This window comes from Lepisosteus platostomus, chromosome 12 (genome assembly GCF_059453375.1).
Source record: "Lepisosteus platostomus isolate fLepPlt1 chromosome 12, fLepPlt1.hap1, whole genome shotgun sequence".
In the NCBI taxonomy this organism is placed as follows: Eukaryota; Metazoa; Chordata; class Actinopteri; order Semionotiformes; family Lepisosteidae; genus Lepisosteus; species Lepisosteus platostomus.
The window spans coordinates 18,223,778-18,242,301 of NC_142622.1; the positions used below are offsets into that span (position 1 = coordinate 18,223,778).

Consider the following 18,524-nt stretch of genomic DNA (forward strand, 5'->3'; position numbering starts at 1 on the left):
TAGGGCTTTAGGTTATTGAGAAAACACTTTGAGATGGTGATATTAAACCAGCACTACATTCAAGCAGATATAAATATTTCCTGGGTGCGAGCAGGAAATTCATCAGAGCAGGAGTAGCCAACTACGAACACTCATTTCCCTATTTATGTGGCAGTTCCAGTGTGCACAGATTGTAGAGGAATGGGGAGGTTGATAAACAGAGGCCACTTCTGATATTGCAACCAACACTGATCAAATAAGTAATACTAAATAGATTTCTTGACTTCGATCAGGAAGAAAAAAAAAATTTTCAACTCTAATAATACTGGAGTAATTCAGATGGTGTGTCTGTCAAATTCAAAATAATAATTGGGACAACTGTAATGCAAAGCACATAGAATATTTGTACAAAACACAGTTGATTTTCTCCACACCCACTATGTTCGTGGTTCATTGAAGATCAAAGTACCCTGTAGTGGTGGTAATCCGGGGGATCTCATATTCCGAAGGGAAGCTTATTGGATACTTAAAACACCAAAACTGAAACCACGTGGACTTAAGGACACTTAAATCTTTCTTTTAATATATATGGTATGGGGACATTTACATTGTTAAAAGACACTGCTTTGTTTTAATGCATATTTATTATTTGATCCCTTGATCATTCACTTTGCGTTACTGTTAAAATATGTTCAATAAATGACTGCTGCTATCTGTATTAGTGATCATGTGATGATCTGAAATGTGTTCTAATGATCACCTGTAAGCAATACTTTCCTCCTTAATTATGTGTTCTTTTTCCTCTATTGCTCTTTACTCCTGCTGTGAAGAACACCTACGAGTTAAAAACATCAGTTGCCTTTGCCCTGATATTAATCATGACAATTAAGTTTATTAGCTTTATGATCAGGGGTCTGAAAAGATGGACTTGACCTGAACAGAAGTTGTGCTCTTCTTCCACCACATTGGAAGAAACCTTTTGCATCCAGGTTTCACTGGATTTCAGGACATTTTCTTGAAGTGCCTCTGAATCCCTGTACTTGCAATGCTGGAGAAACTTTGGAAACAGAGTTCAGGTGAATCACACTGGATACATTTCACACTTGCTGTGAAGTGCAGGTGTGGGCCTGAGGTTGGTATATGCTTATCAGGTCAGGGAACTGACTGTGAGGCAACCACTCAACTGGTAGGCAGTCAGTATTAGCACATTCTTGGATGAACGCTTAGACACTCTGTCACACGAATCAAACTTGCCTTACTGCCTTACTTGCCTCACACAAGTGACTGTCACATTGTTTAATGTCCAATACATTCATGAACATAGCTAAGTTATACATTGAAATAGTTCAGGTGGGTAGCTGCGTCAGCATGCGCAGTCTATGTCACACCTATAGAAGGCTTCAGCGCCGAAATGTTGCATTTTATCTCTTCTCTTTTCAGCATGGAATAAAACTATTACTTGTTCCTTTGAATAGCTATAGATTTCCACCCCACTCAACACATACTGTATATCATACTCCTCAGCTCTGTGGTTCCCTGTGTGCATGCAAAGCATTGTTTCTGTAGCACAAGTTCAAAACAAAACAGAATTCTCTAAAATTAAAGACTCGGAGGGATACAGACGCTGATAAATGTGTGGAAAAAAGACTTTTTACTCCTAAAAAAAAACTACTTTGAAGTGTTTTTAAGATTCACAGGAGAACTACCCAGCTGAAGCGATGTGTGTAAGAAAGTACTCGTGAGATCTTCATCCATGATGGATTTTCTTCCAGATATTCTTCTGTAACAATAAAGTAGACTGGGGAAGGAGAATTAGGTTAAAATACACAGCATTTGCAATGATATTAAATTAACTTTAAACACTGGTTTATAATAGCATTGAAAGCAGTGTTAAACATAGTATATTTTAAACAATATTTAAGCTCTGAAGTTTTCAGATGCATAAAAAAAATATTGCATTGATAAATCAAAACTGATGGTTTTGATGTAAACATTTGGTTTACATTTTAATTATAAAGCGTAACAAGACACACACATCTATATTGTTAGATTAGACTATTAAATCAATTAAATAATACTGTGATGTACAAAGGTAACATTACATATCTGGTGTGTACCTGCTGATGTGAAAAAAGACCAGACCATCAAGGTGAACCTCAAGGGTCACAGTGGGAACTCTACACCTTCTATGGACAACAATAAGCTTGTCTGAGAGGGCTGTATGTAGTTGGATAGTGGGTATTTATTCAGAGCGGGTAGTTCATTGCAGTGATTGTAGATTGTCCACTCTCCCAAACAATTTCTAATTTCCATTTGGTTTTATTTCTTCCATTTTAATATGATCTGCATATGAGAGTTTAAGAAAACAGAAATGCATAACAAACAGTTAGAAAACTCAGGGAATGCTTACCTGCATAGTTATTTGTTATTGAACACCTCTCTTCTTAATAGGAAAAGTTGAGGGTTTTAAGGCCGCGAAAGCTTACAGTAAACTTCCTTGCTGTTTGTGAACACATTTGTTAATTGTGCACTTATTCAAAACACGTGTATAAATACACACTGCTAATGTGCCAAATAAGCACCATCCGTGCACTGTCCTTAAGCTTCAGGCACATTTTAACTGAGCCTCAAAACATAATGACGCAAATTGACGTGGACTGACCCGGGCATATATACATTATAAAATCCCTGTGCAAACAACAACACAACCCACCAGTGCTGTGGTAGTAGTTACAGGTAAGAAAACTGAAGAAAGAATAAAACTCCTTTCATTTCTAAAAATCGATTTAAAGTTGCCATGTGAAAAGCTTGTTTGAGACTCAGCTTTTTATGCGTAAAACCAGTATAAAAAATACAGTATATACTGATCATTTTGAAAGGAAAAATCGTCACAGCAGATCGCTCTGTGTATGTTGTATATATAAAATGTATACAACACTTACCTATTTATTGAGATTTCACTAATTAGTATTTAGCTATTTAAGGAAATCTATTTACTGTATTCACATTTTATTTACATGACACTCATGAAATATAGGGACTTATCTATTAAAATGTATTTCTTAGGTAATCTAAATTGAAGCTGAAGAAAACAGACTTTAGCTCCACGATCCAGCTATGGCTGCCTGCATCCCCAGCAACTAAAATAAATAAAATCTGACCATGACAGCAGCAGTACGTCAGCAACACATGAAATAATACAGAATTAGTTAGAATAACAGTTAGTTGGATAATTGAGGAAATTTTTATTCTTTAAATTACTGCCCATGCAACAGCAAGTCCTCGCATTACTGAATAGCTGTTTCACTAAATTAATAGTAATGCATTTTGTTTGTTATATTTAATTGCTACAGCTTAATTTGGTTTTAACTAAATGCATGGTTTGTATTCTTCTAGCCTACAAGATAATATTCACCCTTTTGTACTATAGTCTTTTATTGCTATAAACACAGTTTCACACATAATCATAATTAATTAATAATACAAGTTTGAGCAAGGAGTTACTACATTAGTGTGCTTTTGGCTGCAAAGCAAACATCCTATAAACATTTGGGAATATGCACAATGCTGATCTGTTTTGGAAGGCACGTGTTAACTTTATTTCTAATAAAGTACAACAGCTTTTTCTGGAGGCAGTAGTCAGAATTTGTCCATGTTATTCAGCTTAGTGTTACAGAATGTCATGTAGTACGGTATAACTGACTGGTGTAATAGCTTTTCTTTGCAACAAAAGTCCAAGATGTCCAGACTCTTAAGAATGTGCTCTAAGATAGTGGCAAAGGCACTTGAAGAGAGCTTTCAAACTGCTTAAATTAAAAGTGTGTTGAAACTAGCTGTTAATTCGTCCTCCGATCCCTCACATGTTCTGCATGAATTTAAATTCAAGCTTTATAGTCCAACTCGGGAAATTCAATTTACAGTACACTCCCGACATAACACCACGAGAACACCAAGTGACACCAGGAACTTGACAACACAAGAACACCAAGTGATGGCTTCAAACAGATGTTTTAGAGTTCTTCAATGAGGATGTAACAAAATAAAGAATTCCTGTATCCCACATTCAATCAAACTACTCAATAATAGTTCACAATAAAGGAGTTCTAGTTTGTGGGCAAGTGCAATTAGTGGTTATATGCAAAAATGAAGGGGTATTGTGCAATTATAGGACCTTAGGGTGATAGCGGGGAAGTAAACTTCCAGGTTATGTGGATTCCTGTAGGAGTGGTGTGTAATGACTATGTATAGGTTGATGCATTTGTGTAATTTTATATTTATTTTTAATGTAATGTTACATATTTTTACATACAAGACTCTCTGTGAATAAAACAAAACCCTGAGAAATCGGACAATAAAGTATTATCGTATCACATTGTGGCTTTGGTTCCCTTCATATTTTCTCATGATGGGAAACTACCATAGCTCCCTCATGAAATGCTTCAGTGAGTTGACTCCGGGTCTCTCTTCAAGTTAATCTCTGTGCTGATAATTAATCTGTCTATGCTACTCTGAAGACCATCTTGTCTTCAGAAATTACAGTTGTAACTGTATGTTGTTGTAACTGGATTGCAGTTGTTGTTTTCTGCCAACACAGGAACTAAGCAGGTAGACATCCTGCAGGCAGCACAGCTCCAGAGGCATGACGACATCAAGTGTTGAGTTGGACAATGAAATACCGCCGCTTATATCCTATCTACAGGAGAAAAATCACTTGCATGCACTCGGTCAAAGAGCACTGAGGAAGACGATCCTCATTCTATTATTTTTTTCAAAGCTTTGTACTAAAATGGACATAAAGTATGATGGTTCTGTCTCTCACAGAGACAGACCTCATACAATTGCCTTTAAACTTTTTTACTATACTGATTGACAACTCATCCCTCTGGTGGACAGAAATTTAAGATACACCACCCCAGTATGACAAAGACTCAAGCCTTTGTTCCACTCTCGCACTACAAGGCAGATAGTTTAGTGATGAAATAGTTTGCAGTGATGAATTTCTTTCTCCAACTTGTAGTGTGGGACGTCCCACCTTACCTACCCAAGCTGAAGAAGCTAAAGATCATCCATGACAGCCAATTTAAACCAATCTGTTGACTTGGTGTACGAAGCAGAAACATTATCCTGGAGCTTCTTATTGTTATATGATTGATTTTTGTTGGTTTTTCTTTTGGTTTTTCTGTCATTTCTCTCGTAGACAATTATGTTTTGTAGTTTACTGATGGTGGGAAAGTGGGAAGGTACTTCTTTTTGTATTGAATTGTGTTTATTTTCTTGGGTTTTCCCCATATTCTACATTATAACTTCATATTGTTGAGGTTCAGCCCACTTGAAATGCATTACATTAAACTTGTGGGTGTGTGTTTACATTTTGATTCAGATTAAAAGATGATGTTCTGAGTCTGTCACTGAGGGCACTCGCAGAGTTGTGTTTGTTCATGTTTCTCAGACTGAACTTGGTGTTTAAGCATTTGGGATCTCACCATTTATATACTGGGGAATTTATGTACTTTCTGTCTGTCACAAAGACGATAGATTGCTCAAGGCTGAATTTTAGACTGAAAAAATATTTTAAAAATGGGCACTGGGCTGGTGAAGTAAGGGCAAGTCAGGAGCTACCCAGGAATCATGTCCACTCATAGTCTTTTCTGTTTAAGACTAAAATGATTCAGATTTTAGCTTGTCAGTGTAGGATATTCCTTTCAGCCAAGGAAAGCACCTGTTCGCGCTTATCTGGATTGATTCAAGACAAGCAATATCTTTTTGCATCATGGCAACCAAAAACTGAACACAATTTTCTAAAGAGTTTGTACTAATATGTTGAATCAACTTTGCATAGCTGCAGAGAAATTGAAAAGAAATAAAACATATACCAAATAAAGAAACCTTTAAAGCCAATGCAAAATAAGCCCCCAAGTTATTTTTCTGACATTCTTGATGGAATAACTGTTGAGCCGGTGACATAAACTTCTTGAACCGCCCAAGTCAACATCATTTGGTGAAAAGGGGATTCAAAAGTATAGCCTGCTGAGATGTTCCTTTTGATTTCAGTCCCTGGGACGTGCTGTGTGAGCAGTCTAATTACTAATCTCAGTGACTGCATCACCCTTCCATTACATCCAGCTACTGCATCTTTTCTTTCCAAACGGCAGGAATGTCTAAACAAGCACATGCATATCTTGCTTTAGTAATACCAAAGTGTTTATCACTGAACGCAATGTGCAGGTGACAGTAATTAGCAACAGATGACAGAAGCCCTCACAATGTGTACCAGATGGTGGCTAAGGGTCACTGCAAACTACCAAACCCTCCACAAGGGAAGGGTTGTGCTCTATAACATCTATCTAGCTCACTTGCACTCCAAACAAATTACTTACTCAACCAAAGGAAGAACAGAGTGCAGCCAAAACATTACATATCTATACCAATGGAAAACCACTAATTGCAGACCTTCAGCTGATTTGCAGTAAATGAAAAGTCATAAAGAGGAAAAAAACAAGAAATGCACCATATCTCGGAATAAATCGGAGCCAGACAGTTATTAAAGTCAGCAAAAGAAATTGGCAGTTTCCTTCATTAGTACACCCATCAGCACTGTGCATCACGCCCATAACATTCATCTACAAGCTGTGCAGGTACGTTACCTCAAATCTAGAATAACTACCGGACATATCTGTATAATGCTCAGACAATAAAATGTGTTCATAATGGTTTGTGACAGGCTTTGCTGAACTGCATAATTCCACTTATTTTCACCTTTTTTTCAGGCATTAACATTTGCTGATTCCATTCGTTTTTCTCATGTAACAAAATCACAGTAGTTAAGCAAAAGAAGATGTGATGCAGTTAATCACCGTCAGCTTCCTTCTCACAAAACAAAACGAAGCTAAAATTACAATTTCGACAATATTATCATTTGACATGCATGAATAAAGATGTAGTTATGTTTTATCCATTTCTGACACTATTCCAAGGACAAAAAGGATATCACATTGCCCGCTTGACTAATCAGTGTATGCAATTTAATACTTTTAAGAGCCAAAATAGTCCAAATCTGTCTTTTTTCACATGCTAACTACCAGCATGAACAGAAAATGTAAGCAACAGGCACTGCCTTGTCAAAGCAGTGTGCCCTATTGCTCAAATAGTTGGAGAAATTTTTTGGGAAAAAGAAGAGGAACCTTGAAAGTAGTCAGTAAATATGATTCATATCCTTTTTCAGAAATCATATTCCATCTCATCCCCAACCCCATTTAGTTGTCCCAAACTAAACTCCTTTTCTAAAAGAAAGTATTCAAAGGAGCACATGCTGCCTGGTATGAAAAGGGATGTACAGTTCTGTCAGCAAAGCCTTGGAAGTGTCCTTTTTCAAATGCATTGCTCTCCTGTAAATATCAAAACTGCTGAACAAAAGACAACATTCATCCCCAGAGGTCTGTTTTTTCTACACTTCACATTACAACACAACAATATAATTATGGAGGCTACATACTGCCGACCAGTAAAGCAGCATGAGGCAGTGGCGATGTGTCTGAATGACATTCCCCACAGGGGTCTCCTTCTCAGTGTGAAGGGTGATTTATTTAGAGATGTATAAAGGCAGAGAGACTGCACATCTAGGCTTTGGATTCAGATAATCAGAATTAGGAGAGGGCAGCATGGTAAGAAAAACAATGAGCTTAAAAACATCACTCCAGAAGGATTTTCAGGGATAGCAACTATCCTGTATGTCCAGATTTCACAAATACTGAATGTATCAAAATAGTGAGCTCAGCTCAACACTAGATAGTACATTTAACTTATGGTTTTACAATATACTGTTTTGCACAAGAAGCCTTAATTGCTACCTATTTGTAGCCGAATATTAAATTTGGCTAAAGAATACAATGAAGTAGTGTACAGGGATTTCATGAGTAGTTCGGCTTTAAATAGACCTCATTACTGATCAAAGAGGTTTGAGAGATTTTGAGCGAAAAGGGTTACATTGGAATTAAGATCTACATTTTTATTTTCAGTATTCTCTCCGGAAAAATCCAGATCACTGAGCTTTTTTCTGCATTGTTTTTGAAATTGCATTTATGTTTTTAATCAATATCAAAAAAGCAGATTGACAGAATATCAAGATTATCAGATGCAATAACAGTTAAAAGTCTAGGTTATACAATTACCAACACACAGGCATACAATTTTGTAGTACAACATCTATCTTTCATTGTGTTTTTTGTAAGATAGATAGATACTTTATTGATTTATTGAGCAACAGCAGCTTAACACAATAATAAGAATAAGCAATTCTTTGCAGTACATTTTTAATTATTATCATGTACATAAAACAATGCACTTTTCATTACATGACTTTCAGATGGAATTGCCTGGTAATGTTTGTACTTCCCTTGGCTAGAATCTCTTCTATTCTTCTCTGATCCCAAAAGCTGAGTCATAGTTTCAGACAGTCTCAAATACATCTCTGTGTTTCACAGCTGACTACAGAAGTTCTGGATTACTTTCTCCGCCTCTTCTCTGATCAATCTGGCAGATCCTACATTTGACAATGTAATATTTCTGGACCATAATATTGGATTAAAGTGCTTCAATGTCCATTTTTTGCAATCTTAATTGGAAGTCTCTCTGTAAATAGTTTTTATGGCAATGATTCCCCCAGCTTTACCCGTGACAAGTGGTCATTCACATTCACTTTTCCTGCATCTGCAGCTGACCTAAGCTTGTTGGACTGCAGCTTGTTCTGCAAACTCACTACCATTTAATGTTTGCCTTGTTTTGGGCCCTTCCATGCCTTTCTGATCACTGAATGGTGCAGTTTCTTTGAAACATGACATTATAATTATTTTTGTATTACAGGAAATCCTCATCCCCCCTGTTATTTTTACAGTTTTGCAACTGTCTTCTATAATTGAATTTGTTTTTATTGTTTTGGCACCATTTTTACTGTGACTTGTTGTTTTATATTGATTATATTCAAGCATCACCATTTTAAATTATTTTTTAGGACATGTTTAAAAGTTAAGAATTTTCTAATTGGGCAAGACTGGGCATGTACCACAAACATTAAAATTGCAAATTTTCATGGTTATGACCATATTGATACTTTTTCTTTCCTTTGTATCTGCGTAATATTAACCTCATCAGCATCCTTTCACGATTAAGGAATCAATAATTTAATAATTAAACCTCTTTTCTTTTTCTTTCTGAATATTCCACTGCAAAATTAATATTCAGTATTGTTTCAAATTGATACATTATTTTTTATAATAATAACCTCTGATGATTTCACAACAGATTTTTGGGAGTCAGCATTTAGGGTTCTAAATATAAGATCTATTAATCTTGTCCTTTCTGAGGAAACAGCACACTGGGTCTTCTGCAGGATTAACTTTCTGCACAAAATGTCACACTTAAACTCTTCGTTGGTTAATTTCCCTCTTGGTTAATTAACATCGAGGAGTGACCTTTAGCATTGACAGGTCCAACTTTATCTTGAAAGTCAAGGTTAAAAAACTATCTATTCAACAGGATTGATTACTGATTAAAAAGACTACAATGGGCACAAAGCAGGCACTGGTATTTTTAAGTCGAAGAGGTTCACAGAAAATGATTGAGTCTTTTTCTGACTGACAATAAGATGGCCACAGTATGCAGTTTTTAAAAGGCAAAAACAATCTTAAAGTTGGGGTACAAGACTAAGAACTTCCTAACACGAAAACACCTTAGTATTCTTTAGTGTTCTGCCATTTATTCCAAACACAACACACACTGCTCATTACGCAAATGGGTTTAACCGCCCTGGTCTATGGGAAAGTCCTGGGAATTAGGTTAACTGGGTTGATATTGAATGGAATACAGCTCAGGAGGAGTCAGTGATGCTTTAATTTTCATCTTTTCATCTTAGCAAAAGCCCAACCTTCTATAGAAACACTTTGCTTAGACTCATGACTGACCACTCTAGATACAGTGACCCTCCAAAAAAAGTTGATGAGACTACTGATACAAGGAAATACAGAGACTCTGTGTAGCCCTTTTCAGAAGCTTGAGGTGACGAACCAGCTCAAAAGATACTACAAATCAAAGGGCACCAGAACTCTGCCACAGACTAACCAAACTATTGACAGTCACACTATAGAGCTTATCCTACTTCTCTGCTGTTCAGATTATTAAGAAAGGTAGGCTTTTTTTCCCATTGAAGCATAAATTGAATACAACTAGCTTTACTCCAGAAAGCAGCAACCCCAAACCTGTTTAATATAGGTTAAAAAGCAATGTGGGGCACTGGTACATTGCTTTGCTGCTGTGCACATAAGCATTAAGACAGCATACATGTTTTTCGACCAATTTATTTCAAACGTTGGGCTCGAAGTGTCATTTTGATACTGCACCAGATGTCCAAATCAAGCTTGTTTTTCCAGCATTTAACTTATTCCCTTCTAAAAGCAGCAGAAATTCTACGTTTATTTACGTTGGAGTTTCAGGCTATGGAGTACTATTTTTAATTGTTAGCAGCTGTAATATCAAAGTGTGCTCATTAAGGGAGCAATAGCATTGTGTACACATCCATAATCCTGAAGAATAAATTGTGGCAGGTCCATGTGCTACTGAATTACTAGATTGTTAGACTGGCCTCATTTTTATTCTTTGTTTATGAAAGCCTAAACTGCTCTGCATGATTAGCGCTCATAAAAAAGCTGATTTTTAATGCCCCCTTCATGGTAGCGGAAGGGGAGGTTTTCAGCCCTCAAGGCAGGAGATCTTGTCCTTTCAGAAGAGATGCTCAAGCTGATATTTTGACAGACTCTCTGCACTGACAGCAGAGGTATTTCCCATATGCTTTTACATGAGTCATCTCCAGGAAGCTGCCTTTATACAGTATGTCTTTATAGCAACTGAATCAATGACTTTATTATTATGGTGTAGCTATGTTTGTTTAGTGACATCTTACTCAGACTGACAGCAAAGCCTTTTGTGTTGCAGAAAAAATCAGGTTTGCCTGACTTTAAGGTATCATAGCACCTGAAAGGGACAGCATTTATTCTTTTTCCATAGTCTTTGTGTTTGGACACATCTATATATATATAATGGTAATGTGGTAAATATTCCTAGTAAATAGTTTCAGCCCATTAAAAAAAAACAGGACTAGAAACTTTCAAACTAGTGGCATCACAGACTTAGAAACACTGAATATTTGTTTTTGTAAATGGTCATTAACTTTTTTTTTCTAAAGCTGGTCACATGGAAGCATTATTTTAAAATTTGAGCGATTAAAGCAGAATTACATGATATAAAAGGGTCCAATTAAAGCTCCTAATTAAAACAACGCTAATGTTTTTCACTCAGAAGGTTTTGGTAACTGTACGTGCAGCCCATTAAAATTTTATAACCAAAGTTTAATATGAACAAAATATAAGGAAGAGAAAGATTAGTACCTAAGAATAAGTGTGAGAGGTCTGTTCTCCTTACCTCTATTTAAAAAGCAGTTATACTCTAATAAATTAAACTCTAATAAAAAGAATATAATGATTCACATATAGATGCAGATCACCTTTCTCTTTGTCATGGAGACGTTTGAAAGCATCTTTTTATTAGAAACACAAATCAATATGCCCAAGGGCTTACAATAACTGCTGCAGGCAATTTGTATTATCACTTCTTTCACTGGGATCCCACTCTCTGAATAACATATGACAATGAGTGGCAGGAAAATGGCAACCTGTCACACTTGATTTCTGTAGTTCTTCAGTTTCCCCTTCATCCCCCCGGCCTTTGTAATCACGCACATGACTATACAGCTGCAGTACTTGGTCTAGAGAACTGCAGGTATAATTTCTCCTCAAAGGAATATTTAAACTGTCCTTTGGAAATAATAGACTACTGTACCTTTTTCTACTTTTTTTCTTTCACTTTGAGCAGAGATGTTTGGTTGTAATGAAAAAAATGTCTGTATTAATTCTTGAACAGGACTTTTTTTTCCCCCAAACCATCCTCAATATATTGATGAGCAAGAACACTGCTATTTTGAACACGATGGCTTTGCATGTTTGTAATTTTTTCTTTAATACAGCCTTGTCTCCTCGCTTGTCTCCAGTAAGGTATGGCATGAAGTCTAGCCCCTACAAATAGTGCAGGTCTTCCATTCTGAAGCATCACAAGAAACTGCAAACCTTGATTTTTATACAGTGTTTCTTCTAATTAAGGAGATACTGATAAATCTCTGTGAGGTAAGCTTATTCATTGTGCTGGATCTCGTTTTGTACAATTCATGTTACAAGTCATAGTTCATGTTACTATAAAAAAGACAAATATGAAAAAGACTTTCAGGGTATTTAGCCTTTGCATGATTAAAATAGCAGTTATTTGTTGTGTCAAAATGTATGGAATACACAACAATTTGTCCATTGTCCTCCATATGTAGGGGTTTGGCTATAAATAAATCACAAAAAGCTGAATCCACCACTTTTTGCTCTAGTGTCAATTAATAAGACACTTAAGGATATGGGTATTGTGGCTTTATAGTGGCCCCTGCCAGGAAGAGAATGCAAGTGTATCTTTTCACCAATGGCTGTGAGACACATGGTTTGTCAGGCACCTGTAAATCCAAGGGCAACAGCTGGCATCTTCAAGATACAGTGTCAAAAACGACCATTCGTAGCACCATGCATGAATATGGCCTTCATGGCTGTGTTGCCTTTTTCTAGACACCTCTCGTTTGATGAATCCTCTTTTGTCATCTGAATGACAATTGCAACCATCAGGGTACACTGGTGATGATTAAATAATTGATAAAAGCTTTAAAGGTCACATTCTCACATGGGAAGGGAAGAATGGAATGTTTTGTAAATAAAGGGCCTTACAGTGTTACTCGGTGGTAGGTAATCCCTACAAAAAAATACATAGTAAAAAGTGTGCGAGTAGGAATAACTATCCTTAAAAAATAATAATTTATTAAACATAGTAATTTTACATTTTAGGAGTTGTTGTTATGTGTTATTTTTGGTTATATTATTTGGAAGCACTGAAAATATTTTCGAAGCTTTCCCACCCAACATCACAAATCTGGAACTGGTATGAACATACACTTTGGATCCTGCAGAGCTACTTAAGATTTAGTAAATATAAAGAATCTTTCCCATGACCAATTATCCTGGGTACTTTAATAACTATATGTACTCCTCCTTCTGTAATTAACAGGCATTTCAAACAATAGCTACAGAAATCTGAAGATGATCTGACTCTTTGATATGAGTCCTTCCATAGACAAAAAACAACACAGTAGATGGAGCAGAAACCCCTTGAAAAGGAATTAATATAGGATGATTAAAACTCTTGTAAACAAAGAGTTTTGAAAACCAAAGAAAAAGAAACCTCACTTATGCTGCACCAAACATCTCAGAATTTAGTCCTTCTATAGATTAAAATGGTCAAATTCCAGCCTGGGTCTCTTATAATAATCTACTAACATACTATTAATGGTGTAATGGTTATTAAAAATCAGGTTATGGTTAGGATTGGTAGTTTTGCTACTGACAACAATAATTCTGTGTTTCAAAAATAAAATGTCAGTGTTTCTGGTATTTACCTTATTCTTGGCATGGGATGTGTTCAGCACACTTCTAGTCTCCTTTCCAGTGTAAATCACCACTCCTATCACAGTTCCTGTCAAAACAGCACACAGCAATTGAGATGTTTAGGAACTGAAGATCACAACAGTTGAAAGACAGCATTAAATTTAACTTGTGCATACATTTGCATCATACACTGTACGGAAATCCTAACTGAGGTTTAGCACACCAAACCACACAATTTGGGTCTTCAGTGGTACAATCTTGATCAATGTTTTGTCTTTCTGTTTCATTTTATTAGTTTTAAATGATTTGCTATGACTTCTGTTCTATTAGGGATTCACTACGTACTGTATTTCACTGCAGTATTTTATTTGAATCAGTAAATTATGACGCCATTATTTGTGCAGGGTTTGCCAAGTTTCATCCAAAAGCTGATATTTTAATATCTACTACATTTCCCATTGAACATTACTAGCATATAAGCTTCCTATACACATTTAAGATATTCTAAAAGCTTTGTAATGCTCTCTGAAGCTCAGTTTTGCTTAATTTACAAATATGAAATATTCAAGGGCATTCAAGCAAATAAGGTTACAAGAGCTATGCCTTTATTTGCACACAGCTACAAACACAACCAATAATAAGGCCATCAGACTCATTATTTCTCCACATGTCTCTAGGGTTGGAGATTTGTGTCTTATGTGTCCCACCACAAGAAATCCATGGCAAGCTCTTGAATCCAAGGCTTAACTATCTGTATCATTTTCCCATTGGCTGAAACTTAACTGCTTCTTTAAGGGAAATCACTGTGAGCCAGGTCAAGACAGTGCGGTAAAGGAAAAATTATTATGGCAATGAATTTCAGCCGATATTCTGCCCTTTCCATAACTGTGCACCATAATGCCCGACTAAGTCCCAGCCATCTTTAAGGTGATAGCTGGTTTCAACAAGAACTAGTGGTATACTCCTACAAGCTCATAATGAAGCAGATGGTGGCATAACAGAACCTAATCAACTCTGCCAGGGTAACTGCAAGGAACCTTGTTACTTGATTAAAGAAACACTCACGTATGAGAATCTCTTCAGGACTATCTGCAAAATAACTTGCAGTGTGAGTTGGAAAATGCCATCAACTCCAGTCCTCTAAGCCCAGCAAATGACTTAAAGAACCGGGGGCTTTTGTGTCAGAAATGCAAATCACTTGCAAGAGCCAAGAGCTGAAGAAGAGAAATTTGATTCAAACTTACTGTTTATTTTGTTTTTCATTAGGAGGTTGCGTGTTACAATGTGTAAATAAAGGTAAAATATATTCTGATTAAATGTATCTTGACTTCAGGCTGTTAGGTCACAAAATATGTTACTTTAGATAGGGTGTTTAGACTTTCTAAATGCTCTGTACATCCAAAAAAATAATGTTTTTCCCTTCTCCTAGTGCAGGAATATATTACAATCATAACTGCTTACTAAAAACACGTGTCATTCCCTAAAATTAGTTCTTCACTTTAAAAATGGATACAGGCAGCATCCACTCCAGAACTCACAGTGATCAGCAGAAATGAAAGAACAGACCACACACAGTGCTGCCAAAACTTTGTGCAACTGTGATATTAAAACTACAAAATGACCAAACAAAGCTTGTGGTCCTAACATTTCAGTTTTTTCAGCCAATTTGTCGTAACCGTTTGTTGCTTTTATATGGAGAAGTGAGCTATTGTCGTTTAAATATACAGGAACATGTTGAATTTATGGCTGATAAATTCTGGATAATGCATATCCATGTTCGCTTGTATCCAGATTGGGAGTATCAATTTAGGTCATCTATGTATTTCTGTACATGCGGTATTTATTGTGAAGCTTTTGAACCAAGTAAGAGAACTGCACGCTACACAGGTGCTTAAATGGAGTGCCGCACAATTTCTAATTGAGTCAAACAAAGAAGAAAAGTAGTCTATCGGAATGAGGATACTTATGGCTGAAACCTTGCATTACAGTTAATAAGAAAAAAGCAAATGCGGTTTTCATTATAGTACACCTCATTCCTATTACTGACATGCAGGCTTGGCCTCTGCTGACTTTCTGCATGCACACATCTTTATTTTGCACAATTAGCAGCAAACCACCTGACTATAAAGAGCTTCTTTGCCTTTCACTCAGAATAGCTAACAATTGTCATTTGCACAATCCCTAATATTTATTTTAAGTACTAAACCCATTAACAGCCCGCACGTTTTATTCTGAATCTTAAAAAGCAAGAGCACTGGGGTAAAACATTTTTTCATGAAACACTTGCAGACACGTAGGCATGCACACACAGAGAAAACTGAAGACACTGAGCTCTCAGAGTCTCCGCCATCCTCATAGAACAATATAAATTCTGATCAATATTCCCATCTTAATTTGCCAATTCATTATCACGCCCTCGTTCTGAAGACGAATGTGCTATTAATATTAAATGAACATGATGGGAAAGCAAGGCCACTTATAAACTTAAATACATCCTAAACACTTCTAGAGTCATCAGGAACCAGAGAAAAAAAATTAGAAGCAATGAATCATGTCTGGCAAGCTGTCTTGGAGGCGACGAAAAAAAAATTAGTGTGCAACTTATTATCAGTGCTAAATTACAGTAGATACAGATCGGCATTGCAATGAACATCGTTAATAGCAGGCATGTCAAACCCCTAACATGATCCATAACCTTCAGATGCCCTTTTAGAGTCCTGCACCTGGGTGAGGCTATGGGGGTTTTGATGGAAAGGTTCTACAGAGACTCTAACGCACAGCAAAGAGATTTCAGGGGATAGGTGGTAAAGCAATAGGCTGAAGTAAAGAACCATGAGCTGTGGCAACATATCGTGAAGCTGTGCACCTGTGGAGGCCTGGGATCACCTACTGAAAGCTAAAAAAAACAGGCAATGTCCCAGCTCCCTGTCTCCCCTAATACAGAGACACAGTAAGCTGGACAGTTCTGCTGTCAGAAGCAATATTAAAGAAAAGTACATGGTTACTGTTGTTCAGATTTCTGGTCACACATTTCTCAATAATAAAAGTATTACCACACCGAATGCATCAGGCATTCAACTCTAAATTGATTCAATTCAATTTGCTCAAAAGGAATGAGGAAAATATTCCAGGAAATTAACTTTAAACCTTTTTTCAGTGACAAAAGTTATTTTACTTACAATACCAAAGCTTGGGATAAGAAGAGAGTAAATCCTGTCATCCTACAGAACCAGGGCCTCATTTTAAGGAAATCAATCGCAATTAATGATATCGATACTGTACACTGTAAACTCTAATCAATTTACTGCCATAACAACATAGCTTCAGTCATTACAAGCTCAGTGTATAGCAAGGTCCTGGGATGGCCTCGGAATAATAAGAATAGAAAAGATAAATAAAGATCAATCGACAATCTCAATCTAAAGCTCATGGAAGAGCAATCTCCTTCATAAGCATTTTAAGCTTGGTCCTCTCCAAATTTTTTAAACTTCACTTTAAAAGCTATGGCTTTAACAGACAGCTTTGTAGAGCATCACCCTTTCTTTGACTCATCTTTTGTTTCATTATTAATGTTGAGAAATTCTTTATGCCCATATAAAAATGTGTCAAATGTGTAATCTGCTTCTACATTGTTGTTATTTTTATTACCATGTGTAATTTCCAAAAATATAGGATGTGTATGTTTTTGTCTTAACACCACACCAAAAACATATTCATCCTTCAATGGATATATGTAGTGTCATATTCAATTTTCTTAAATCTCTTTCATACTGATATTGTCAGTACTGGCACTTACGTCTCTCCAGAGAGGATTTAAGTCACTGTAGTGCGGAAGATAACCTTTCTATCCAAGGGGCTGCACATGAAGAGGCCTTATGCTTATCATAAATAAGCCTCCTCATCCCTACTTATCTGCCATACATGTGCAGAAAGCAGCTCAAAGTTCTTTTATCAAACATTAATATTTGCCATTTATATGCTGCTTTGCATTTTTAGTGGATATCTAATATGTTCTTCATGTATTGGTTTAAATAATAAAATAATGTATTTAATGTGTTTAATGTTAATTTAAAGAATTCAATTCTCGAGTGTGTCTCCGAGATAAGATATGTATATGTATTATTAAGTATGTATGCTGGCTCCAGTGCCACTTCTGTTCATCAAGATAATTACATCCTTTTCCCAAGGCCACAACTGCTCCAGCTGCCCCAGCACTTTTACACTGGAGCTTTTACACCACATTTGTATGGGACATAAGGCTTGACCCCAGCACACTAGACAACAACTAGGCTGAACAGCAAAACATGATGTGGAGAGAGGGAAATGTGATGGGGAAACTGATGTCACTACAGATTAGTCATGACCATGGCCTCTTCAAAAGCCCATCATAAAGTGTTTATAGGTCAAAGGTATACAGTGGTCATGTGAATAAAGTTGTTCCCTATGGCACAATGTTTCTTTCAAGCCTTACTGCACAGCTGGTGATCTATCAACTCCTGGTTCCCCATCATTAGTTCCTACAGAGTCTGGTTTTCTGTTACTGTCTCCTACCTTCCCTGATGCCTACCACCTACACCTCAGTCCCTCACCCAGGGAGGTCAAGCTTTGCTGTGCTATGGCTGCAAGCAGACCATTATGTGTCTGGACCCATGGGGAAAACTTTAATGTTATAGGCCGGGGAAGACATGGGTACGAACTTTCTCAGGCTGACAAAAGCAGCCACGATGTAAGGATCTGATGAACAGAGCACTACTCTTGCTAAAGTGTGCCAAGTGCCCTGTCAAGGAATGAGGTTCCTCTGCGGGTCAAGGTCAGGCCAAGGGAGCAATGATCGGGGAACACCTCAGAACCCTCTGGCTCCAATTGCCACTGCACTGGCAATTCCAGAGAAGACAGACCACAGATCGATGGGCTGGAAGATCACTAACAGCACACTGAAGCAAGTGTATGAGGGACAAGATGTACATTGGA

The 18,524-nt window shown here is 36.8% G+C and overlaps 1 protein-coding gene across 4 annotated transcripts in view; it reads right to left on the reverse strand.

Moving 5' to 3' along the window:
• Nucleotides 1–18,524, reverse strand: part of atp9b (ATPase phospholipid transporting 9B) — a 149,767-nt gene that overhangs the window by 61,228 nt on the left and 70,015 nt on the right. For all 4 annotated transcript variants that reach the window (XM_088601272.1, XM_088601270.1, XM_088601269.1 and 1 more), the window contains one exon: nucleotides 13,565–13,641. In XM_088601272.1, coding sequence (XP_088457398.1) covers nucleotides 13,565–13,641 — 77 coding nt within the window. The remainder of the gene's footprint in view (nucleotides 1–13,564; nucleotides 13,642–18,524) is intronic.